This window comes from Macrosteles quadrilineatus, unplaced genomic scaffold, assembly GCF_028750875.1.
Source record: "Macrosteles quadrilineatus isolate MER2022 unplaced genomic scaffold, UCM_ALF_1.0 Scaffold_5__1_contigs__length_97177068, whole genome shotgun sequence".
In the NCBI taxonomy this organism is placed as follows: domain Eukaryota; kingdom Metazoa; phylum Arthropoda; class Insecta; order Hemiptera; family Cicadellidae; genus Macrosteles; species Macrosteles quadrilineatus.
The window spans coordinates 94,220,730-94,247,407 of NW_026542598.1; the positions used below are offsets into that span (position 1 = coordinate 94,220,730).

The 26,678-nt window shown below is 33.4% G+C and overlaps 1 protein-coding gene across 1 annotated transcript; it reads right to left on the reverse strand.

The window, feature by feature from the left end:
• Positions 1–10: 10 nt before the first annotated feature.
• LOC128994923 (tryptophan 5-hydroxylase 1-like) lies at positions 11–26,210 on the reverse strand. The gene is made up of 12 exons (XM_054419757.1): positions 26,174–26,210; positions 21,143–21,245; positions 20,455–20,583; positions 19,553–19,766; positions 15,524–15,621; positions 14,637–14,704; positions 13,785–13,835; positions 11,115–11,260; positions 7,850–7,985; positions 4,226–4,352; positions 3,640–3,869; positions 11–1,363 (listed from the first exon to the last, which is right to left on the reverse strand). Exons 2-12 carry the CDS (start codon positions 21,230–21,232, stop codon positions 1,075–1,077), a joined length of 1,578 nt encoding a protein of 525 aa, XP_054275732.1. The 5' UTR covers positions 21,233–21,245; positions 26,174–26,210; the 3' UTR covers positions 11–1,074.
• Between the last annotated feature and the right edge of the window lie 468 nt (positions 26,211–26,678).

Below are 26,678 nucleotides of genomic sequence, written 5' to 3' on the forward strand. Positions count from 1 at the left end.
TTCTTGCTAGTTACAACAAAGTGATATTTTATTATAGCCAAATTATAGATATAAATATATTTTAATGCACAAAATTATCTACGATGTCTACAGCTGTCGGGAACAAAGAGGATAAAGATTGTAACTTCCCCAAACATTAACATTAACAATTAGGTTTTATAATTAACTAAAGCTTAGATGAAACATTCTTGAAGACTAACTAATGAAGTATTCTAAGGTAAACAATTGTTTCATGAGATTTACAAGTTCAGCAATAATTACAGCTTAAAACACTAATATTGTCGTAGTGTATACAGAGTGAGTAGTTACTGATTGTTTTGCATTGTTGTCATTTCTTTAACATTTCATCTTCATTCTTATCATGGGAAAAATGAAAATCCATTACCTAGGCTATCTCTAGTTGTAAGCAAAATAGGACGTTTCCTGACAGTATTCAATATATATTTTTTTACACAAAAAGAAAATGTTGCGAGTTTATTCAACGGGGAGCAGTCAGTAAATAAGAAAAGTAGAATAAGATTTTTGTTGGGAATTTCAGAATTTTCTCATCGATGATGTTCTTCTCTAATCTCGATAAAAACAATTTTTATATTTTAGAGAAAACATATATACTGCTTTGGAGACTGATAAATGTTTAAATTTTATTTTATGTCATAAATCTGTACCACCTTTAGTACATTTGCTCATTGATCATAATATTCATAAATAATTGAATAAGAAACCATAAATAGTTTATGAGGAGGATTTTTTTGTTTATTGGGTTAGGCAACAGTTTAGCTATCAAACTAGAGGCAGTGGGCTTAGACAAACTCACTTAGGTCACATAACACATAATATAACATTGACACTTCTCACCTATCTATTCTTTGAAGAATTCCTTTACTAGGTCAAAATATAGTTGCTCAATCTGCGATCAATGTGATAAATTTTTGTGTATTTACTAACTCTTTTACAGTACTTAAATTATCTCAAGTAAGCTAGCTCTATCCCTGGAAAAAAACAAAAAAATCCTCAATCATCAGTGGCTTTCCCTCAAAACATAATTTCTTATCTCACTCTTTCAACTATTCCCCTTTAATCTTTCTCCTTCTCTGTGCTTGTTTCTTTGGTCTCAAGATGCTCCTGAGGTTCGCAGTCCGTGTTCAGTTGTAGTCCGGTGTGAAGCATTTTCTCGATGCTCTCCACGTCCACGGTCTCGTCGTGTTCGTGTATTTTGCGTAGTGCGTTGCTCACAATACAAAGGTCGCCTCGCAGCTCCGAGACTATTGCTGCTATCTTCTGTGCGTTAGTGAGAACCTCTACACTCTGGGTGTACGGGTTGTAGCGCACTCCGAAGGGTCTTTGGATTGTGTTAGCGAACGCCCTGTAACAAGTGTTTTTGAAGCATTTACGTTATCGTGCAATATAAGAGATGTTGAATGGAGGTTGAATATTATTTCGGGTGTTAATTTCTACTACTTAAATTGTTAGATGTTGGTTTAGGATATAAAAGATATAAGTCTTAAGGATTTAATTAATCTCTATTTAGTTACTGCGGTAATATTCAAAGCTTTCACATTCAAAATCAAGCTATTACCCTGTACATGGGTGCAAAATCAGGGGAAAGAAAATTAGAGGCGGCTAAATAGTAATGTATGTGGTGAAAATTCTTTATACATTTTCCGGTTGAAAATGATGAAGTGTTTATTAGGAAACTATTATAAGAAATTCTCCCTGAACTGAATTTACTTCTAACTTCTAACTGATGAATACAACTGTTACTCAAGAAACATATTTTTGAGGATTTTTTTTAAAGCATTTATTTATGGTTCAATGATAACATTACTCACAGAAGTATTAACAAAATAATAAATATACAAGAAATTAACAATAATAACATCGTGGGTTCGCCCAGACCTGAGACACCTTGTAACATAATTAATTTAGAGAAATATATTTAATCTTCTTTAGGCTTGATTCATCCGATAGATCTTGAGGGAGCCGTCGACGTAGCCTCCTGTTCTCAGTTGCTTTGCCAAGATGAAAAGTTAATGCACCAGCAACATTGTTTAAAGATTTCAGAAATTTTGAGGTGGTTTTTTCAATAATGGCCAAAATAGACTCCACTCCTAGCTCTTCATGTATATGCCCGTTTCTAACAAACCAGGGAGCATTCACTGCTATTCTTAGAATTTTGTTTTGAATCACTTGAATTTTGAAGAGTTTTTTTTTTTTATATAGCCAATCCCCAGATGGGAGATGCATATGTAATCAAAGGCCGAATTATTGATTTGTAGATTAGAACTGTACAAGCTGGCTTCAAAATAGATTTCCTATTGATTAAAGGGAAAAGCTTTGCAAGGCGTGCATAACCTTGGGACAGTTTTTTATTGACGTGGTAGTTCCAATTAAGTTTTTTGTCCAGCCATACTCCAAGATATTTTATTGCCTGGTCAACAGGGTTCCAAGGTAGAAAGTTACCATATATTTGAATTTCATGTGGCAATGTATTTTTTTTCAAGGAGAATATTTTGGTCTCACATTTAGTTGAATTTAGGTAAAATTTCCACTTGTAGAACCAATCAATGAGAACATCCACAGAGTATTGCAGAGAATACGTGGCCTGGTGGATGTTGGAATGTTGGCACAGGATAGCAGTGCCGTCGGCGTAGAGAGCTAATTAGGCGTCTTCTGGAAGAGGGATGTCTGCCATATACAGATTGAACAATACAGGGCCCAATATTGAACCTTGTGGAACTCCTGCATTGACTGGTCGAATAGATGATTTTGAGGAACATATTTTAACAGAGAAGGTCCTGTGACAAAGAAACAATTTTACAATATCGGTTAAATATTTTGGAAATCCAAAATGAATCAATTTAAACACAAGACCGTCATGACATACCTTATCGAATGCCTTTTTGAGGATTAAATTTATTTGTGCGTAGTTTTGTAGTAAAATATTTGTTTCGCTTGGTTATACAGCTGTTTTCCCCCGTACCTTCATTTTTAACCTGTTAGCTGTATGTACATCATTTTATTTCATGACAATTCAATGATCGCAATACATCTTAGCCAGATTTTACTGATATAGTTACCCTCACCAAGTTTCAAACGTTGTCTAATGTTGAATGCTGGTCTTGAAGGATTTTGAGTGCGTAAACATTAGCTTTATTTTCAAGTCTGACTTGGCTAAGGCACTTTTATTTTGTTTTGACCCAAACCTCAACCGTTAAATGGCATTGATATGTTTATGTTACTGTCAGAACCTCAACCTATAGACTTTTTCTGATGTGTCTCTTAAAACGACCATTTCATTTTTGTGTGGGAGCTGACATGGCTGGTGTAGTTGGTAATTTGACTTCTTGCACGGCTGTTCTGAACATCATTGGAAATAAGCTGCTTAAAGTCTTAATATTGCTAACGCCTATATAATTTTTCTATAGGTTCAAAGTTTTAAACCTGAGACTGATTTGTTTTTGTGTAGCAGCTATAAGACAGCTGGGAGATCACAAGTAGTATGATCCTACCATCAAACGTAATTTAAGCACTACTCCAGGAAACAATAACAAAACTTCTTCTATAATCAAATTGAAAGCCCAACAACCAAAGTTGTTTCCAATTCCGAGCTACAAACTCAAAATATCTGACATCCCTTACCTCATCTTCTCAGTAGCCTCCTGGAATGAGTCGGTGTAGTAGTAGTGATTCTGGTATGCTGTAATGATACATTCCTCATGTACAGTCACCTCGGGGTCAAACCGTTTGATCTTGTCAGTGGCCGCAACGGCGTGCTTCAACTCTGCGATGGACGAGAGCAAACCAGCTCCGTACACTCTCAGTTGGCCGTCCTGCTTACACATGCCAAACTCCACCGTGAAGAAGTATAACTGAGAAAGAAAGATGTTAAATAACTTTAAAAGTGTGAAACTTTGTCAATAGATATTGATTTTTTGAAGATTGAGTAAAACCATTCACTAAGGATCGTAGACATCCCAGAGCATTTGAAGGTACATTGTCATACCTAATAATAATGGAAATAATGGATAATGGAGGTATAAAAACTATGTATAGTGAAAGGTATATCTTAAAATCAGAACACGCTTACAATGATGAAGAGATTGTCAAGAAAAAATTACTACCCGCTCAGCTTATGAAATTTTCAACCAATTCTATAAAATGAAAGAGGAAATTGAATTTAATAAAAATAATAGTCAACAACTCCTACCTGTTAAAACCAACTTACTGTAGCAAGTTTCTGTACATCATTGTCAGAGGCTCCCAAGGAGGTAAGCCCGAGTTCTTGTGAGAACTGGGCAAAGCCTGCGTTGGCTAGTAGGGGCATGTGGCCCAACAACTCATGGCAGCAGTCCCTGGTACAAAGATATGACAAGGTTGAACAAATACAATCTCAGTTTGTTGGAATAGAACTGTAAAGAAGAAAACAAAGCTTTTGACAGTTTAACAATTTTAGGGTAAAAAAAGAGAATCGCTATTGTCTTGATAATTTTTGAATACCGGTAATCTTTTTAACAAACAAATTCAGTAAAATCTTGATTAGCAAATAAATTGTTTGACTATTCAAAAATACTAGCATTTAATATTTCTGTTATGGGTTGAGTGGGGTTTTCAAGTTGATACTTGTTCTAATGCTTGAGTTGGAATTTACAATATTTCCTCTAAAATATGCGTGAGAACTGTTCAATATGAAGTTGTGACTTCTAAAATAACTTTAGGTTGACTTCTGAAATTCCATGTGACATTATGATGTAGAAAAAAGGCAAATTTAGGTGGTTTTAGCGAATTTCCCTATAGGGAAGTAGCTATTACCGTAGGTCTCATGGTAAGACCTAGGCCCGGGACCGATTTACTTTTTCATTTTGATGTCCCCAGAGGCCAAAAACACCATTCGTTCAAATTTTTATATATCTACTAGCTGTTGTACCCGTGCTTTGCAACGGGAAGTGGACACAAAATAGAAACATTTTAATCTTTACATCTGTTGCATATGATAGTTACACATCCGCCAATGATCTTAGAAACAAAATTCAACTTTTATAGCCTTAATAAAAACGTTTAAGTTATATGACTTTAAAATCTGGTAAGTAGTGGATACCACCATTTTGGTTTTGATTAATTTTAAATCTTGTGTAGGTTGATATGAGAAAAACTTACCAAATCTTCGAATAAAACATTGACATACATGATGTTTCATTGCATCTCTGATTCTACTCTACAAAAATATCAACAAACAACTTAATATACATACTCGTTCTTTTAATCAGTTCCATTGTTCCATTGCCTTTACATTTTCACACTTACCATTAAGTAAACATAGTACCAGATATTTCATTGATTTTAGAAACAAAAGAATACTGTGTACTGCTTAGTTTTATGACATTTTCCTTGGTTTAATTTAATCAGTGGTGTGGCAAAACACAAATAATAAATGTATCAAATAAAGTAAATGTGAACTGAAAGCTATGTTAAGATGAAATAAGAGTATTTTGTATTAGCATTTGATATTTAAATATAGTTACCTATATACAACAGATTTTAGAAAACAAAAATCAACGTACAATTTGGTTATTGATGATATTCTTTAGTTTAGTTTAAGCATGGGTTTAGCAAAACACAATAACTTAATTTACCTAAATATACATATAAAAAACAATTTGATGTGCAAGTTATGTAAAGTTAATCTAACACATGTTAAGCAGTTAGAATTTATTTAAAGTAGCCTCCAAATCTATATAAAACATCTATATTTTGTAATTTTAATACTGTTTCCATGAAAACATATCAATAACATTATTTTCATAACTTTAGACGCTTTAAAAAATCCAAAGCAGAGCCGGAGTTGGTACAGCAACGGTTATAGAATCTTTTTAGCGAATTTCCCTATAGGGAAGTAGCTATTACCGTAGGTGGCACGGTAAGACCTAGACCCGGGACCGATTTTCTTTTTCATTTTGATGTCCCCAGAGGCCAAAAACACCATTCGTTTAAATTTTTATATATGTATATATATATATATATATATATATACGTCCGTGAACGCGATAACTTGAGTAATTTTTGTCCGATTTTGATGAAATTTGGTTTAAAGGTGTAAAGCAGGATAAACTTGAATGAGTTCGCGAACCAGCATGATCGGACCTTGGGAACGGGGCTTTACGGGGGGTTTTATGGGGTAAAAATTGGTTTTTCTCACTTTTGACCCTCAAAACACAAAATTTCCTAATTTCTCTATAGACCTTTTTAAAGAGCTTAAAAAAACAATTAATTTAGTATATAAAAGTATTTTTGTTCGGTAAATAGTAACGGAGAAAATTTAAAAAATTGTAAATTTAAAATTCCCATGTTATTCTTATGGAGAATATTGTCAAATGTTGTAGTTTGCTTGTTTATGGATATATTTTGTATTTTGATCAAATTTATTTATTTTGTACTAAGCTATCAATATTTTACAAAAAACACAATTTATTAGTTTCCTTGTAGCAGCAAACCTAGGTACTCGTTAAACCTAATGTTATTAAAATATATTTAATTGAAAATCAATTCAGACAAAATGGAAATTCGCTTAGTCGGCAGGTTTGCTGCGGCGGGGGTATTTTTCTATAATCATTGACATAGTTTTTAGAATAAATAATCCATGATAAAAGGTTAGATTAAGATAAACCTACCTCATAGTTATGGAAAATATTATAATTAATTTCTTTGTATCAGCTGTCTGAAATTGTGAAATATGCAGTTTAGCAGATCTTCTTGTTTACATTTAAATGTCAAAGCAAATGTAAACAAACATTGTTAGTGTTCTCATCACAGCCATGGAGACCAGACCAATCAATATTTACTTTTATAATGTTCACCTCAGAACTTTTAAAGCCAAAGGGGCAAAACCTACGGTCAGCATCGAAATGTGAATAGTCCTATAATGGTCCTTGGTATGGTAGCTATATTTTTGTATAATTTAAGCCCAGTTGGTTCAGTAGTTTTTGCACCTATTAGTAATACACATACAGACAGACACCGTTAGATTTTTATATAATAGTATAGATATATAGAGATATATATATATGTGTCCATCCGCACGATAACTTGAGTAACTTTTGTCCAATTTTGATAAAATTTGGTTTGAAGGTGTAAGGCGGGATAAACTTGAATGAGTTCGCGAACCAACATGATCGGACTATGGGAACGGGGGTTTATGGGGGGTTTTATGGGGTAAAAATAGGGTTTTTCCCATTTTTGACCCTAAATACACAAAATTTCACAATTTCTTTTTAAACTATTTTGTAGAGCTTAAAAAAACAAATAATTTAGTATATTGAAGCGTTATTATGCGCCTAATTGTTACGGAGAAAGTTCAAAAAAATTGTAATTTTAAAATTCCTATGTTATTCTTATGGAGAATGAGTCAACTGTTGTAGTTTGCTTGTTTATGAACATATTTTGATCATATTTGGAAAATACATTAATTTCTTACTAAACCACAGTACCTTTTAACATTTTGCATTAAAAAAAACTTTTTTACCCTCCCTGTTGCAGCAAACCTAAGTACTCATTAAACTATTTCTGTTTAAATAGGGAATAAATGTGATATTTTTAAGGAGACATTTTAATTTAAATCCAATCAGGCAAATGGAAATTCGCTAAGTCTGCAGGTTTGCTGCGGCGGGGGTATTGTTATAAACAGTAGTTTTATATGGATTAATTAATAACATTAAGTGTTATTGTATTTTCAAGAGAATTTGAAAACTTGTAATTGACGATGTTGTGTTGTTGAGTGTCGTGTGAACCAGGTTCTACTGTATGTTGTGAACTGTGAACCATAGGTAAATGTTTGTTGGGTTCAGAGGATACTTACGGTTCAGGAGTGTAGTAAGGGTCGGAACTGTGGCGGATGTACTGAGTGCAATGGAACACTCGGAAAGCGAGTCCTGCGAGGAAGTCTCGCGGGGAGAGATAACCTGCGACTGGTCGCAGCTGGAACCCTGTCTTCCCTGGAGAGTAAAATAAAACATCTTGATATGGATGGAAAATACTTTAAAAATCATAAATAGATATGCATTTTTAGCATGGAAAAATTACTCTTATTACAATTGTTGGAAAATTGTTTCACACAATCTACTAAAGGGCTGTTCCTAATTATCGTCCCCATCAGCCTACCATCATGGATAAGTGAGCTAGTTAAAATCTGAGTACGAGGCCACATTCTTTACTTAATCCACTGATATTATAGCCTGTTCCCACCCCTACGCTACAAGCCCTGTCATGGTAAAAAAACTATGTGAGTGAAATCAACTCTTCCCCCAAGTATGGATTGCATTCTGTAGTTACTTATATGAGGAAGGAGTCAGTTCCTACTGATTTAAATTTCCAATGGACTTTTGTGTATGCAAAAAGTGTTTAGTGTTTAATAAATGTGCCTGAGTGGCTTAGTGAGTTTGTAGAAGGTCTTATTTAGCAAATGTCACCATCAGTTAGTTTTAATCGAGAGTGATTGAAGTTGAGAAAACGTTGCTTGCTACTGTGTAAGGTAAGACTACCAGGGTCTTACCATTGTCTGATAATCTTACGCTGTCCCCGTCAGTTCGTTAATCACTTGTTCAGTTACTGCGATGATGCAAAATCCACCTAACTTTGGCCACTGCCTGAAATCCAGCTGTCCTTGAACATGCTTTTAATAAATGGTCCTGGCTAATATTACAGCTCGTCTTAGTCAAAAACAAAGCTAAACAAAATATCACACTTCATTCTACGCTCATCCCTCACTCGTATATGGGTTAAAATACACACCTAGGCGATGGTCTGCATCTCAATTCATAATATCATTTTTAAAAGCCTGATGAACAACAAGAGCTCGTTGGAAAGGGTCCGCGGAATTGGCTAACTCTGGAACTCGCTAACCCCATGTTAAATGCCCTATCTTCAAATTTGGTCGATGAGAGGAACTCGCTAACTTGTTCGGTTTCGGAATTGGCTAACTCCGGAACCCGCTAACCCGCTCTAGAGCCGGGTTAGCGAATTCCGTCCTCGCACGGAAGTCGCTAACTCGGTCCCTCGGCGGAACTCGCTAACTCCCAATCAGAAGCCTCGCGAGCCGTCCAATGGGAGCCAAGCACGAATATTTTTGGCCAGTGTTGCCGAAAGTGTAGTACCTATATCGTATCGGTACCATAATGTCGTATCCTACGATTAATTAGGAGTAAGAGCAACGTAGTCGATAAAATAAATATATTTAGAAGTATGTTTAACATTATTCCTATGATTATTATTGTGGAAAATGCATTATAGTCTTACCATAGACTAACCAACACAAGTAAACTTGACATCCCATTGTAAACTTTGAAGCTCGTTTTTCGTGTCTAGTTCATGTCCGGTGACACTGATCGCTAGTGTCGACAAAATTGTGTTTCTATTATTTTATGGTTAACTTCATGATTTGTTCATTACTGTTTGGTTATATAACTAGGGGACGTGTTATTGGTTGTGATTAGAACGTTTTATTTGGTTAAACGAGGTTTTAAATTACTGAAAACAAGAAACAATTGTAAACAAAACACGACCTCTAAAGCCAGTGCACCGGACAGAACTAACATTAAAAGTGTCTTCAGCTGATCCATAAGGATGAGAAATGTACTAATATAAGGGAGTATGTTTTATATGTGGGTTTCTTACTTAAATGGTAGCTTATTGGTATGCAAAAAGATAAAAATGCACATTTAATTTGGATCTATTACATGTTATGAAATATCTATTTTCGTAGTCCACCATTTGTTTCTTTTATTCGAATAAATACCATTTTGTAAATTTCTGCAAATAAAATTATTGAGTTCGTATTTTATATACTAGGCTTGTAACCTTGAATCATAAATCATAATAAAATTTACACGTTAAACGTCACTAAAGAATTACATTGTAGTGATAATGTATTTTTAAATAGAGCTATTGAATTTAAATAAATATTTATCAATACATTATAAAGTGGTAGGCCTAATGTATTCATGGATTGCATTAAAAGTTAGTCTATGCATAAATACAACTTGTAAATTTTTTTTTATCGTAGGCTATTAGTGTAGACCCGGGGTCATCCTCTTAATTTTGTTGAATTACGTCTTTCAGTAGGCCTACTTTTTAAAAGTCTGGAGTTTGTCTCTAGGCTGATTCTAAATGGACGCAGGCGTTCTTGTTTGTTACAATTCTATTCTATGAATTGGTGGTCATAGCTAAAATTACTTAATGTTATCCAAAAACAAAGCTATTGTCTATTGTGAAGCTCAGTACTGGGGAACGGTGAACCAAGCAATATGGCTTGGTATAGTTTATATCGATTGTGAAAGCAATATAAAGGAAACCCAACACTCAAATCAGGAAAATCCGTCAATTCGTTTATTAAGAATCGTGAATTAAAATTACCGTGTAACGTTTTATTATATGAATATTATATCTTCTACTATTTTTTACTAGTGGTGCTTAGGTGTACAATCTAAAAACGGTTTTATAACATGTAACATACATCTGTTTCCGTGTTTAAGAACTTGCGTGTATTTTAGCTTAGTTTCGTAGAGGTTTAATTATTTAGTACCAATTAAACTGAAATTTCAATATTTTTCATATCCTATTATTTTATTTTATACTGATGGCATTTATATTTAAGATCGAAATCATAAACATTTAACTGGCCATTGTACAGTTTAATAAAAAAAACACTTTTTCATGATTTTTTAATTGTCTTTTGAATTACTTTGGGCTAGTTATCTGTTAAAAGTGGAATTGATAACAAAAAACAATAACATTTACTGTATCTTTATTGACACTGACATTTTGAAATACGGCAGTGTACGATTATTTTGTCGTACAAGGTTGGCAACGCTCCGTGCAGTGGGCGCGGCCGGGTTAGCGACTTCCAGAGTTAGCGAATTCCGCCGCGAGACAAAATCGAGTTAGCGGGTTCCGGAGTTAGCCAATTCCTGACTGAGACGGTTAGCCGGTTCCGGAGTTAGCCAGTTCCGACACACGACCGAGTTAGCGAGTTCCTGAGTTAGCCAATTCCTACGTCTCGTTGGAAACCTTACAGATAAGAGTACAAAGCCTACCTACTTTGGAAAATTGGTAAAATATATACAAACTTTTAAGAAAGACATTGAGGTCTTGAAGCTGAGGGATGTTGTCTTCCCTGTATCCGCAATACTTGACCAGTTCCGGCCAATTCTCCAGGTACTCCCGACATGCGTGCTGCTTGTATAGCTTATGTAGCTCGCGGAACACCACACCCCTGTATAATAAATATTATTGCAATAGTTGATTTATTGTTTTCAAACAATATATCACTCTGTCTACCACCCCATTTTAATAAATATGAAGGGATCATAGCAGCAATTGCTGCTTTATAGTTATGTATACAAATTTAAAAGATATACACCCTTTTTTACACATTTAGTCGCGGTCTTCCCCCAACACGAAACATTTCAACATTGCATTGCCATTCCAACCTGAAAACAGAACATTAAAATCAATAAACATACAAATACGCAATGTTTATATCAGCTGGTATGTTTAAAGCAGCTTACAGAAACACTGTAGCAGTACTTCCATTAGAAAATGACCGGATCTTTGACGGCTTGTGTGGTGTAGAGCAGGGGTAATTTTTTACTCTTCTGATAATTTTACCTAGCTCGAGATATTTTGTGGGGACCGATTCGCTCACGGAATAAAATATATATGTAGATATTTTATTGAGGGGATCGCGCGAAGCTCTTACACTACACTCCAGCTTTTGTTTTAAAAATACTCCTCCTGAACGGCTGAAGCGATCTGCACGGAATTTAGCAGTCATAGTAACCGACTATAGGAAGGTATGAATCTGAAATGGTACAAATCCGACTGCAGGCCTTTCCCCTACGTGAATTTAAAATTTTAGAAATTTAACATGAGCCTTATGTTGATTGGTGCCATGACAGTAAAATGCAAGATAAAAATAAAAAGGTAAAAATAAGAGATGTAACATATGTTTATCAATCATCTCAACTAGCACATTACAAACAGAACACCCTAGAGGCCAAAAACACCATCCGTTCAAATTCCCATTCCATCCATTCGTTCAAATGTGTCTGTTAGCACGATAACTCGAGCAAAAATCATCCGATTTTGATTAAATTTGGTATAAAGATGTAAACCTACTTTTATTCTAACGAGTTCGCGAACCAGCATGATCGGACTATGGGAACAGGTGTTTATGGGAGGTTTTATGGGGTAAAAATAGGCTTTTCTAATTTTTGACCCAAAAAACATAAAATTTGGCAATTTCTTTCCAAACCATTTTGTATAGCTTAAAAAAATAAATAACTTAGTATATTTAACCGTTATTAAGCGCCGAATGGTTACGGAGAAAATTCCAAAAAACTGTAAATTTAAAATTCCCATGTTACTCTTATGGAGAATAAGTTAACTGTTTTAGTTTACTTGTTTATTAACATATTTTGATCAAATTTAGAAAATGCATTTATTTACTAAACTATTAATATTTTACAAAAAAAAAAAAAAAAAACACTTTTACCCTCCCGTCCCTCCCTGTTGCAGCAAACCTAAGTACTCGTTAAACTAATTATATTTAAAGAGGGAATAAATGTGATATTTTTAAGAAAACATTTTAGTGTAAATCCAATCAGACAAATGGAAATTCGCTTAGTCTGCAGGTTTGCTACGGCGAGGGTATTTGGTATTTACCGTGCCTCAGGTAACACCCAATTTCCTTTACACTAAATTACCATAAACATACGTAATTAAAATAAACCGAATCCATATCCAAGTCAGCTGTCCCGGAGTTTAGAGTCAAAGTTGTCTCTGAGACACAAGTTGTGATCGCATTTCCGTCGCTGAATCGCACAATCACACCAATTAGATCAGCTGCTATCGCGCCGTGCCGCCGTCAAACAAACCCAATTAAGCCCTTCTTTCCAGTTGTTTCTTGAAAGCGTTTTGTTGCTTCAACTAAACGTCTCCGAGCTTCGTAGATACAGTTGTGTCTATTTTGGACTTGGTCGAAGAAGGAAAATTAGGGATTTCGTTTGTTGCATTTATTGCAAAGCATTTGGGTCGCGATTCGTGTTTTTATTGTTGCATATCGAGTAAATTTAAAGAAATTTCGCTGTTAACTATTTTTGTTTACCGTAAATCTAAGTCGCTGTAAAAAGTTATCATTATGTTAACATATTTTAGGGTTACTTAAAAACTCGTATTAATTGATCAACTAATTGCTTTTGCCAGATAAACGAGAAATTGATTTCAAATAGATTTGTTAATTGTGTAGAAAAAAGTCACATGTACATAGTTATATTTTTTGTTGAGTATTTTTATTTCCTCGTGTGTTTTTTACGTTTTCGTGAGAGAATGGCTTTGTTAGGTAGCGTATTACATTATTAACAAGACTATCATAAAAGAAACAACTTTGATTTTTTTTACTCCAATGATTGAAAAAAATGAGGCCATACGACTTTCAATACTTGTTAAATTACGTTAAAAAACACCTAAAATGTTTTTTTGACATGTATAAAACGTGTGGTTATTATTTAAAAGTAAGGTATTACTGCCAGTTAATGTTACTTCATATAGAATGTAATTAACCGTTTAGAATATTTACTACACGATTCCGCCAGCGATCTTTTTTTGAACACTTTATTTTTTTGTAACTTCCTACATTTCAACCTACATGGAAAAACTTTATAACAGTATTTTGTAGTGAGTACATGAATTGTAATAAACTAATCAACTGCTGTAAAGTTCAAATAAATTCCACTCACCATGTTTTAATCTCAGTCTCTGTATATTTGACTCGAGGTATCGGCTGGCCACTGAAACAGACAGAGATGAAGGATTGCACAGTAGATAAGAGAAACAAAGGGAGTGTAGTTGAAACCCATATCATATCTTATCATGCAATGTCCAAAGCTTAATAGAGTGTTTATTTGCATATTTTATAATTTTTTCAATATAGTTTACATAAGAATCATAGGAGAACGAAATTATACATTATCCATCCTAAACACTAGTTATACGTCTTCGTCCATAAACCTAGACACTTTTTTAATCAAGGAAGGGGCTTGAGGTGACGTTTATTTTTCAACCCACTTCAAATTAACCATTTAACGAATTTATTTTGGTGAGTCCATTTTACAGGTTAGTTTTGAATAGCCTAAACTTAGAATGGGACATTTTGAGCAGCCCCAATTTACAGACTCATTAGGGTAGCACAATTTGCAAAATACATTTTGACAGATCCCAAATATCCCAAGTAGTCTATATTTTGGATTTTTTCATTTGACTTATGTATTTTGATTTATATTTTTTATGGTTCGTTAAATTTACACTAAAATTAGCTACCCAATACTGTATCCATATAGCCAAAGGTAAAATTGCCTGTAAGGCAGGGTGGAAACAAGTAAAATTGTATTTACAAGCGTTGTGTTGTACAAGGGAACTACTTGTACTTGTGTACTAAGGATTGGCAATGTTGATGATACAAGTACTTTCACAACAGCTTCACTTAATAATTAAGTAAACGCGATCACCCGTAGTTAATTAACTTAAATAGCTATTCCAGCGGGGTTTGTAAGCTTGATAAAAAGCAAAGACAACAGAAATCAATTACTCACTGTTTGTAGGCGAGTGCGATGTTTGAGAACTGCTCTCTTCGTCGTCGGTAGACTGGGTCTTTGAAACCCTGTAGAGGTTCGCGGCAGTTACATACAAATGTAAGGGATAAAACAAACATGTTGGAATAGACTAATGAAGAGGATAGGAGGACTATTAAGATTACCAGTAGATTTAAATATTTGCAAACGCTGTGTTAGGATGATTATAAACTACAATAGAGTGAAATTGTACACCAAATTTATATGAAATTAAAATATACTCGTTGGCTGTATAACATCAGAAGAAAGGTCGTGTTTACAATCATATGTGAAAGAGTTGACTACTTGTTGTTTAATAAATGTTAAAGGACGGTATAATTTCTAGTAGTTAATTAAAATTTCGTTTGAAACTGCCTTTGAATAAGAATTATAATTGTTGTAAATACTATATATTTTATGTGTAATACAATAAAAGGAAAATATGTTTCGTGTCGTAATTTTAAAATATTTTCCTGCACACGTTTTTTGACCCAGCCGTTATCAAAATATAGCTGTCCAAAATTATACTAACGATCAAGTCATATATTAATTTATTATGTTGTAAAACTGTATGTAAAATATAGAATTTCCACAGAAACATAGGTTTGCCTTTGAAGCTTAAAAAAAAACCCCACCAATTAACGTGGTAATGCACTAACATTAAACAAAAATAGTTCTGAGTGTTAATAGTTTTTTTTTATTTCTTAATGTGTAAATCTTATCCAATTTAATGTTTGTGAATGTACAGTACACAGAGAAATAATACGCATTGACTTAAAATAACTTAAATATTTATATTTTAAGTAAGTAAAATCAAAATGTTCCTATTTAACATTGGCAACTAATCCAATAATTTCAAATCCACTTACCGGGTGATCAGCGTCCAGTTCAGTTCCGTACATGAGCACTTTTTGGGTTTTGTCTAAATCCGAAATCTTCTTGGGAAACCACGGCATCTCTTCAAAATCTGTGGGAAAATTAAGTATGCATTCGATGAGGTCATGGTTGTTAGATTTCGTGTATATAAAAGTTGTTGAAACTTAAAAACCGTTGACTGAATGTTGACTGAATGCATTTATATCAGAAAACGTTGAAACCGATCAGTTTGACAAACAATCAACCATGATAACATCTTATATCCAATAGTGGATTTGACGTAGGCAATCTCTGTAATATTGTTTTGAATAAAAAAAATCCAATTTGATACCAATGTTATATTGTTTTATTGCTTACGTTTAGAATGTTTTCTAGGTAAATAATACTTTGAAACCAAAGGTTTAAACTGAATTATTAAGTTTAAATATTTTATAGGTATGTTTACTCTATTGTACTGATGCTGAAAATTTAGTAAAAATACAAAGTTATAAACGTCATTATATTATAACGGTTAGGTGTAGACCAAGTCATTCAAAGTAATCAAACCTCTAGAACAAATTAGAATAGTTTTAGCAAAAAGACAATAGTACGTACTAAAAATTACTGTATGCCTATTTACATGTTGACATCGCTCCGAGGATTAGAAAATTAGGAGTTCGGATTATGGGAAGATTAAGTGATAAAGAATACTATTATTTTCTTCTATGCAGGATCAACAAAAATGAAAGTAAAAGCGCACATTGGTTACGTTTTTCAAGTGCTATATTGTTCACTTTAAACCAATTTATTGTGAATAACTAAACAATATATTTTATAAAACTAACCAAATTTACATATCACCCGGAGATGCTATTGGCTGTCGGTGCTGATATTATTTATATAATAAATATTTATCACGAATATTGTGGCTATACCTCGTAGATATAAATGCACACGAGCTCCAACCTAAACGACGTGATTGAGCCATGCGAACGAGATCATCTTGAAAATTAAGAAGTTAAAAGGGGCAAAGCCCGCGGGTTACAGCTAGTCTATATGAGAGGTGTCTCAAATTGATTACGGGATAACGGCTTAACGTACAAGGATGAAATAAAATTATTTCCCACTAAATTGACCCCAAGGAATAACGTAAAAATATGTTTATCTTTTTTCAAATACAGGGTGTGCCAAAAACTGAGGGTCACTAGTTCGAATCTCGGAATTTTCAAATGTAAACATATGTCATGTTATACATCATTTTAAAGGTATTTGATAGACAAACATTTGGGCGAAAACCAAAATTAGTTATCTTTTTCCGTTTCAAAATGGCGGCAGTTTTTTTGAAAGAAATCTATATTTTTTTAATACTCTGTATTTCCTATACCAATGCATTTAGCACTTCTCCGGTTGCATTTTCTTACTCGTTATGAAATAAGCTTTACTGTGATATGCAACAAGTAACGGTTTTTTGAAATAATAAAAATTCCAAAAAAATTTATTTTTGAAAATTTGCAAATGCTCATTGTTCAAAATTTTCAAATAGCAACATATGTCAAGTGGCACATCATTTTATAGGTTTTTCAATTCCTAACAACTTTGTAATTTACACTTACTTCGTATCTCTTTTAGTTTTTGTGTAAATAACAAACAACCTAATTTTCCTATATCAAATGCATGTTATTTGGGTTTGACATGGTTCAACACTAAATGAAATGAAGCCTTTAGTGTCAAACCCAAATAACATGCTTTTGATATGGGAAAATTAGGTTTTTTGTTATTTACACAAAAACTAGAAGAGATACGAAGTAAGTGTAAATTACAAAGTTGTTAGGAATTGAAAAACCTATAAAATGATGTGCCACTTGACATATGTTGCTATTTGAAAATTTTGAACAATGAGCATTTGTAAATTTTCAAAAATAAATTTTTTTGGAATTTTTATTATTTCAAAAAACCGTTACTTGTTGCATATCACAGTAAAGCTAATTTCATAACGAGTAAGAAAATTCAACCGGAGAAGTGCTAAATGCATTGGTATAGGAAATACAGAGTATTAAAAAAATATAGATTTCTTTCAAACAAACTGCCGCCATTTTGAAACGGAAAAAGATAACTAATTTTGGTTTTCGCCAAAATGTTTGTCTATCAAATACCTTTAAAATGATGTATAACATGACATATGTTTACATTTGAAAATTCCGAGATTCGAACTAGTGACCCTCAGTTTTTGGCACACCCTGTATTTGAAAAAAGTTAAAAATATTTTTACGTTATTCCTTGGGGTCGATTTAGTTGGAAATAATTTTATTTCATCCTTGTACGTTAAGCCGTTTTCCAGTAATCGATTTGAGACACCTCTCGAGGGACACCCTGTATAAAGCCAAAAGTACCCATGAACGTTTGAGAAAACTACATGTCACACCCCCATAAACCATGTACTTAAAATGTTCGTCATGACGAGAAACCTTGCGCAAAACTATCCATTATTTCATAAATTGCCCTATAAGGTCGTAATTGCTTTCCAAAGGGAACTTTCCATTTACCTAATGTTAAAAATACCTCAGCTGTTATTGTTTGTATTAGTGTATTACCATTACTGTATTCTGTTTTGTTTATTTCAGCTTAACTTAACCAACCAATAGTTTTATTAATACTTAAGTAGTAAAACCGGGGTGGAGCCCGTGGGTAACAGCTAGTTTTTATAATTATTTATTTCTTAGTCATAGTGAACTATTTAGTAAAATGTAATTCTCGTAGTTTGATAAAAATGGGAAATAAACCATGATGAATAAATATCTCGTGTAATAAATGGTGTCAGTTACAAAGTAATTCACAAAAGTTTGAAGTGTTTATCTGGCCGGGTGCTGTGGGCGGTTCTGAAGGAAACTCAAGTGTTTGGGAAGGAGATCAGATGCGAGTAATGCCGTGCTTCTGTTTTCCATGAATTTTCCCGACGTTTCCAGATAACAAAATGGCCGGGTTGAGTTCCACTAGCTTTTAGTGCTATTTGACTTTCAACAGCTGCCTGAATAAACCATGGACACGTGACCGATCGTAAGGTTTGGAATCTAAGAATAAGGGTTGAAATAAATTAGCAGGGTGTAAAATGTTATGGTTCTTGTTAGTTTTGAAGACGAGGCTGTTATATTGTGTTTTATATGGCGCCTATGGATAACACGTCTGTTGAGTAAAATAAATAAAAGGTTTAATGGATATTATCCATATTGTACACTGACTCCTTTTATTTATTTATTATTTATTTCATGCAACAAAACACTATAAACAAATTACATTTCACTCAAAGCTATAGATAAGAGTCCAGTTCAAAGTCCATTCACAAAAATTTAATATAAAGTATTGATTGATCCATTTCATATATATTAAAAATATATACTGCATGAAATCAATAATGTAAAAATAACAATGTGAGTGAATTCTATCCATAGTGACTTTATTGTATATATAATATTGATAAATCATTGCCGTAATAATATACCTACACATTATAATATGCACTTATGAATAGAATGGATAGATAAGACCGCACGTCATTGTGAAAACTTAACATTCCAGAATATTGGATTAAAGGGGAAACAATTAATAAAGTGAAACCCCCAATAATCCGACGTCCGCTGGTCTGGAATTTGCAATAGGAGGGCGTTGTTCTAAAGGCCTAACAACCTCTTTTTGTATGCTGGTTTGGCCATTTTCGCCAGACGTCGTGAGCGATCGGCAGACGTCGTAAGCGATCGGCAGACGTCGTAAGAGATCGGCTGACGTCGTAAGAGATCGGCTGACGTCGTGAGCGATCGGCTGACGTCGTGAGCGATCGGCCGATGTCGTAAGCGATCGGCAGACGTCGTGAGCGATCGGCAAATGTCGTAAGCGATCGGCAGACGTCGTGAGCGATCGGCCGATGTCGTAAGCGATCGGAAGACGTCGTAAGAGATCGGCCGATGTCGTAAGCGATCGACAAACGTCGTGAACGATCGTCCTACGTTAGAAGCTGTACCATGGCCATACTTAGTTTTGACAATACCTACCAAATGAGGCGGTAGCGGAGAGAGGTGTGGGCGGTGGCAGGTCGACTCCCTGCTCAAACGTGTCCAGGTTGATGGCGGCGACCTCTCTCTTTAGCAGAGCCATCAGCTGGTCCATCCTCTTGTTGTCGCACTTCACCTCCACCAGGATCTCGTACTCGGAGTCACGTCTGCCCGAGGGACGAGACTCTATGTGGAGGACGTTCACGCCCAGGTCCTGCGGGAAGAGGAAGTGGTTAAGCAATGGAAAACGAATCCTCCAGGCTCTGGACTCTGGAGGAAATTGATTTGGGGTTAAGATCCATAATTGCCCGGAGTATTAAGTACTCATTTAAACTGTAATTTTCATTTGTATTGTGTAGTTATTTGTAATTTTTAGCTTCAAGGACTTTTCCAAAGACTGGTCTTCAGGGTTTCTGTAAGGTGTGGGGGGATTTTGTAGCCAATAAAAATAACAATGACAGATTTCCTGGTTTTGTACTTTTGTAGCTGCGAAAAATGTATTACTCTTCTGTGGCTGATGGTGTTAAGGACTTATTTTTAATATTTAACGTGTAGCGTGGTACAAAAACCAGTGCATACTTAAGTTAAACCACCCTTATCTCTGTTGTCGGTTATTAAATCATGGCTATTTACAATGAATACTGAAGTCCCAAGATCTAAGGAAGTTGTTCGCCGAACATGGTAGCATTTAATCGCTTTCCCTCATGTCACTACAAACTACAATCTTCTTTGGCTTTATCATCAATTTGTGACCAATACCGTAAAATTAATATATTAATATCACCACACAAGATTAACGGTCTATGGTGACGAGCTGATGAAGTTTTTTGACGATCAGATGAATCATAAAAATAAACGAGTAGTAATTATGTCTACATAAAATGTAAAAAGTGTATTCCTACCTGAAACACCTGCAGAGCTCTTGCTAGACCTCCGACCTGGTTCTTGAGGGAAAAGATGAGAGAGTTGATGGGTGTGTCTTGAGAACCCCCTTGGGACGACTGTGAAGGCTGCGGCAGCTTCTTGGGCAGCTGTAAACACATTTTGCTAAAACTAAAATCCGATCATGCCATCCCGTATTGTATATTGTTTGGTTATTAACCCACCCCCACACCCTAAGCAATGCAATAGTGAAGGTAGCATCAGCCTACAAACATAGGTAATATACTGGAATTGTTCATCAAATTGGATAATATTGTTGCAAACCACCAGTATAATTAGCTTTGTTTGGTCAAAGTTAGAGACATAATTGGCAACAGACATTTTTGCTAAAATCTTGGATATTTTGCTAAATATTTAAAATGTTTAGGCTGATGTTTGGGATATGTTAGGCGGAAAATGGGAAATTTTATCTAAAGTTCGGGACGAATTTACAACAGTTTGAGACATTTTAGCCATGGGTTTGGGACATTTTTGTTGAACTTTGCGAGTTTTTACTTTCATTTCAGACAGTTTGGGATATTTTGGTTAAAATTTATGATATTTTAGAATGTTTTATCTCAAATTTAAGTAGTTTTGGTAACGGTTTGAGATATCTTTGTGGTATCTGGGTATGTTTGAATGTTTTAACAAGGAAACACAGTGACTCACCGTAGGCTTGGGTACGCTCTGTTTGATGGTCCATTCCTCGCCAGAACGATACAGCCACAGACCCAGAAGACTTTTACCAGATCCACTCATCTTGACTGGGTCACTGTAACGGAAAATGGTTATAGTAATGTATTAATAATCACTAAGGATAGTCGTGTGCTCAGGCTAAGTGTTTTGATACCAGTGAGTGATGTGAACATACTGCATGATATTTACAATATATAAGTATGGTATATTGGTCGGTATTTATATGGTATATATATATATGCATCGGTATTTAAAATTGAAAACCCCGTCAAAATCGACGGTTACTTTCAAGGCTTACGCTAATTGTTCTAAATGCGATAAATAGAGTTATATCATGAAAACTTTAACATCAAGCTTTGTTTAATAAGTAGTAAATATGTTTTTAAAATAACCATGACTCCTGTGCAAATTGCAAGATTGTTTGAATGTTCAATGGATAAAATATTTCCAGTACGTCATCAGTGCTATTATTAGTTAGTTAACTGGTTTCATCTCCTCTTTGAAGAACATTTAGATATTGAAATCGTGTAGATGTATCTTTTGTGGTTAACACTTCCGCGATTTCGTCAGCGCAAGGCGAATTAAATCTATGTTATTGAGAAACAAATATCTGTTGAAAAGGTACATTCTTACTTACAGCAACTGCTTAAGAGTCTTCATCAGTGGTAGCCATTGGATTTTAGCCCCAAGAGCAATTTTACATTTGACAGAACATACCATCTTTTAAAGCAGCATGCCGGTGTTATTAATAAAGACCTAGTTTTGAACATTTATAATTAGGTTTATTACATAGAGTACTAAGGAATCAGGAAGTTATTTCGAATATTTTTTCGTCTTTTCTTAATAAACTATTTAATTAAAGGCTTATTTGATGATCATTACCTTATAAAGTGGAGAGAAATTTTCAAAACTAAAATCTTGATCTCTAGAGGACCACTAAGCCTTAATTTTAATATTTTAATATACTAACACCTCGATTAATATATAGATTGCAACAGGTTTTTTGGAAATTCTATTACAAAGTTAAAATTGCTCTTATGGGACTGAAATTCCATATGCCTACCACTGATGAAGACTCTTAAAATTGGTTAATACTCTCAGCTTCCCCACTATGGCCATAAAGCTGTATAATAGCCTCAGTGTTGAGATCAGAGGCCTGCCAGTGAAAGCGTTCGTAGCGCACATGTCTAGGGAGTTGAAGACTAGGCCCCTTTACTCCATCAGGGAATTTTTTGAAACCCCTGACTCAGTTTGGACATCATGATCCACCGCCTTGTATATAGTGTATATAGTGTATATAGACAGAGTTTTAAAGTTTTAATTTTTTCATTTAACGCAATCTATCCAGCTATGGCTGGGCAACGATGAAGAACCGGTAAAGGTAAAGGTAAAGGTAGTGCCAATTTATTTTCGTGGGAAGTGCAGAGTAATTAAAAAAATCTCGGATTTTTCTTAAGTTTCGGATGGTATTAGACACGATAAGAACATAATGAACTTCTGCAGATGACAAATATGATGGTTAGGCCTAATAGAAATACAAGCAGAATTGTGAATTTTTATAATCCTAGCACATTTCAATGAATGTGGCCTGAACTTTTTTGTTGTACTGTATTGAGTTAGAGAACATTTTTATGTAACTATCTGGGTAAGTTAAATAGTATTTTTTTGACTGCTGCTCGTTGCACTTTGGAAATATTTTGTTAGGGATTAATATTAAATGGTTTTTGTAGCGTTAGTAGGTCTATATATGCTCAAACCATATGGTTTATCTTATATAGGCAAAAGTGGTAAAAAAGGCAGAACAGAAACCAACCCGTACAATAGATATAAGTTAACTCGATAAGAACTAATTTTAAGAGGTACTGTAATACTAAGATTTTCCACTGATTTTGTAATAGAACATTATATTGCAAAACATGACACGATCAAAAGAAAATCAATTTTAAAATCAGAAAAAAACATTGCAAACACTATTTTGACGAATTCCACGTTATTTGAAATACAATTTAAATATTAACAGCTGGGTCATTAAAAAATATTGTAAAATTATCCAAACTAGAGGTCGTCCAATGGTCGAAAACTTGACCAAAAATAATGTAATGTACAGACTTATCTATTTCCACCCTATATATAAAACATGTGATTGTAATTTATTACGTTTGTTTTGATTTTCTGTTTATTTTTCGTTGTCATTTCGTCACCAGCGTAGCAACCCTTAAGGCCCATGTTAATTTTTAAAATTTAAAATCCATTTTTGTGTTTATTTTTTAGCATATTTTAATATATAACATCTACAGGGTTCTGCACATCTACGGGAAATATATTTCTAACAGTATGCCTAGATTTAAATTGCGATGCCCACGAGCTGAAAACAGGTTTTAAAGAATCATACTTACCTATTAATATATAGATGGCCATAATGTAAACAAATCTTGGAAGGGAACTTTAAAGGCCTCTGGGGCATAGCCCCAATAGAATTTACCTCGTTTCTTTTTTGATGGCTTATCTGCAGACCAAGACCTTTCTTTAAACATCCCTACCATGTTTCTACGCTCAGCCATTCTCTCAAATTAGTGGAGACAAAATCACAGTTTCGTTAATATATAGTTTAGATTGTACGGGAGTGTGTGACTATTTTTAAATGTTATTGTTTGATCATCAAATGCTAATATTATATTATTGCCTCGCTGAAAAATAGGTCTCTAAGTCTCTATGCTTAAAATAACACTTATCTCTAATTTTGCGGTTTGTTGTAGAGTAAGTTTTTTTGGTACACGTTTTCAAGAATATTAAAATATATCTGTGGGCTAAAACCAAGTTAAACACATTGTTTTGGGATGCTATAAATTTTGCTGCAATACAAACAGTAAATGAAGTAGTACAACAATATCGAACCCCAGCTGAAATATATCAAGAAAGTAATAACTTAACTTTAATAAAATGACGTAGACCATGAATAATATCTGGTGATATTTGTATTTTCAATCCTGCAGACTGGGAATACAATTTTCAATTTTAATTCTTTTTTACTTATGTTAAAAATATAAATAAATAAATAAAAATGCCTTTATTTGCGAGCGTCTTTCAGTACAAGAACTGTTTTACAAAGTAACTCATGTCAATATAACTAACTTAAAAATATACAAAAATTATTATACAAAAACAATGTGTATGACAAAACAAAACAAAACAAAATTATAAGCTATATACAATACTTTACATCTTCTTTACTTTTCTTTTGAAAGCCAGGAAATATGAACACTTTGTATAAATATGACCGATTAAAATCCCTTGTTTTTGTGGAATGTTATAACTATCCTGAAACTATATTTTGAATATATTTTACACTATTAGACAGACCAATTCCCTTTTTTTAATCATCAGATTATTACAAATTTCAAAATATTTTAATCGATAAAATTATATACTATACAGGGATGTTACAATTTTATTACTATACTTAGTTTTTTTAAGTAATTACAAATCTAAAATATATACACCATAAATACTGTATCAAATTTATTTTCATTCAGAATTAATTTTTTACTAGTTAATTAATCGTTAACAATAATTAATATTTATAACTCAGTGATTCAATATAAATCAAAACAATTTTATTTTAACCCTTTATTATAAACTTACAAATAAACGTTAGTTATACATGTAAACTTAAATAAACGACTTCTGCAAATTGCGTATGCATAGATTTAATATTCTTAAAATAAACTGTGTGTTAAAACTATACCTATAGTAAAATCATATTAATCAGTAATTAATCTTATAGCTTATTTTGATTAATAACATGCACTATTGCCGTTGTTAATAATTATTGAAATAAATTGTTTTCGTTAAAAATCCCTTTGATTCAGAACAAGTTAGATAGTCCTAAGTTTAATTTCCTCTTAAAGATACATCAATTATTTTAATGCAAAATATTTAGATAAAATACTGCAAAATAAAATGTATGCATGAATGTAAACGACTTTGTTTAAAAGTTTAGCGAATCTATTATTTTATTGTAATACCAATACATTTACATCATAAATCAATTTAATATTTTTTAGTGAATAACTTAATTGTCTGCCATTTTTTTTATATTTTTTGTAGAACAATACATCTCCCTTTCTGTTTCATACATAATAACTTAATAATTTTGTAACTAGATTTTTGTACCTCTAGAAGTTAATTAGATAGTTCTAAACTTGATACACTTTCAACACTTTTCAAGCTGTAATAATAAATTACATTTAAAGTCTCTTCAACGTTAAGAGAGAAAAAATGCGAACAATGTATTAAGATTTACTAATTACATACCTTATTTAATAACAAACCCTAAAAAGTATAACTTTGATTATACTTTTTAACATTTCAAATTTGGGTACTTTCCTGTTAAAGGGAACATTCATTATTATTCGATGATTTTTTTCTCGATATATCGATATTTTTGTTTTCCGATCTATTTATAATAATGTCGTTAATGACAAATTGACAACTGATCTAGTTTAGGCTAAAATAGGCTATTATATGGATTAAGAAATGGAACTGTTCTAAGCTAGCCTAACATAACCAACCAAACTTGTTGTACTATTTAAAAATTCCTTTTCAAAACCGAAAAGGCAAATTAAACAAGGAATTTTAAAATGTTACAAAGCAAGTTTGGTTAGTTATGCAAGGTTTTTTTTAACAGTTTTATTTTGATTACCGTATTGTTTGTTGATACTGGTACTGAATAGTATTTATCGTATTTGTCAGCTGATATGTTTCAATTTGTTAATATCGATATATCGAGAAAAAAAATCATCGATAATAATGAATGTTCCTTTTAACAGAAAGTACCCAAATTTGTATGATTGTATTTTCATTATGTACGGTCAATTTTTTTAAAATTTAACTATACATTTACACTCTTGATTTGCATTTTGTTAAGGGTTGTCTTTTAATAATGTATAATTTTATAAATTATTATTAATACAAAATTCAAACAAGTTTGTAGCAGGAACCTACCTGTTGCCTGTTGCCGCCGATGTTACTCTGAATGAGGCTGTGTTGAACCCCTTTCATCACCCACCATCCCTTAGCAAAATCAAACACCCCCCCCCCCTGCTTGCGTCATCAATGGTGTTGTTTTGGAGGAGGAGAGGAAAAATGACACAAAGAAAAAATTGTAACTATCAGTAAATTGGAAGCATCTAAACCATGTGTGTTTGAATTAATACTGTAGTAATTCAACAATATTGAGATCAGGAAGTCAGATTATATTAGTGACGTTTAAAGGTAGTAAATTTAAACTCTGCGAAAAATGGATATTTTCACGGGAATTGCGTTGCGAATGTTTAACAACCTTGGCTTTTTAGTTTTCACTCAGCGGTAGAGACTTAACACCTGACAAGCTCAAATCAAATTGTACTTATTTCGTCTGCAGTGTAAATAAATCAATATACATTTTGTATTTCTACGCTCTGTAAAAATATCTTTGAACATACACGTATAAACTTTTGTGTGACTAACT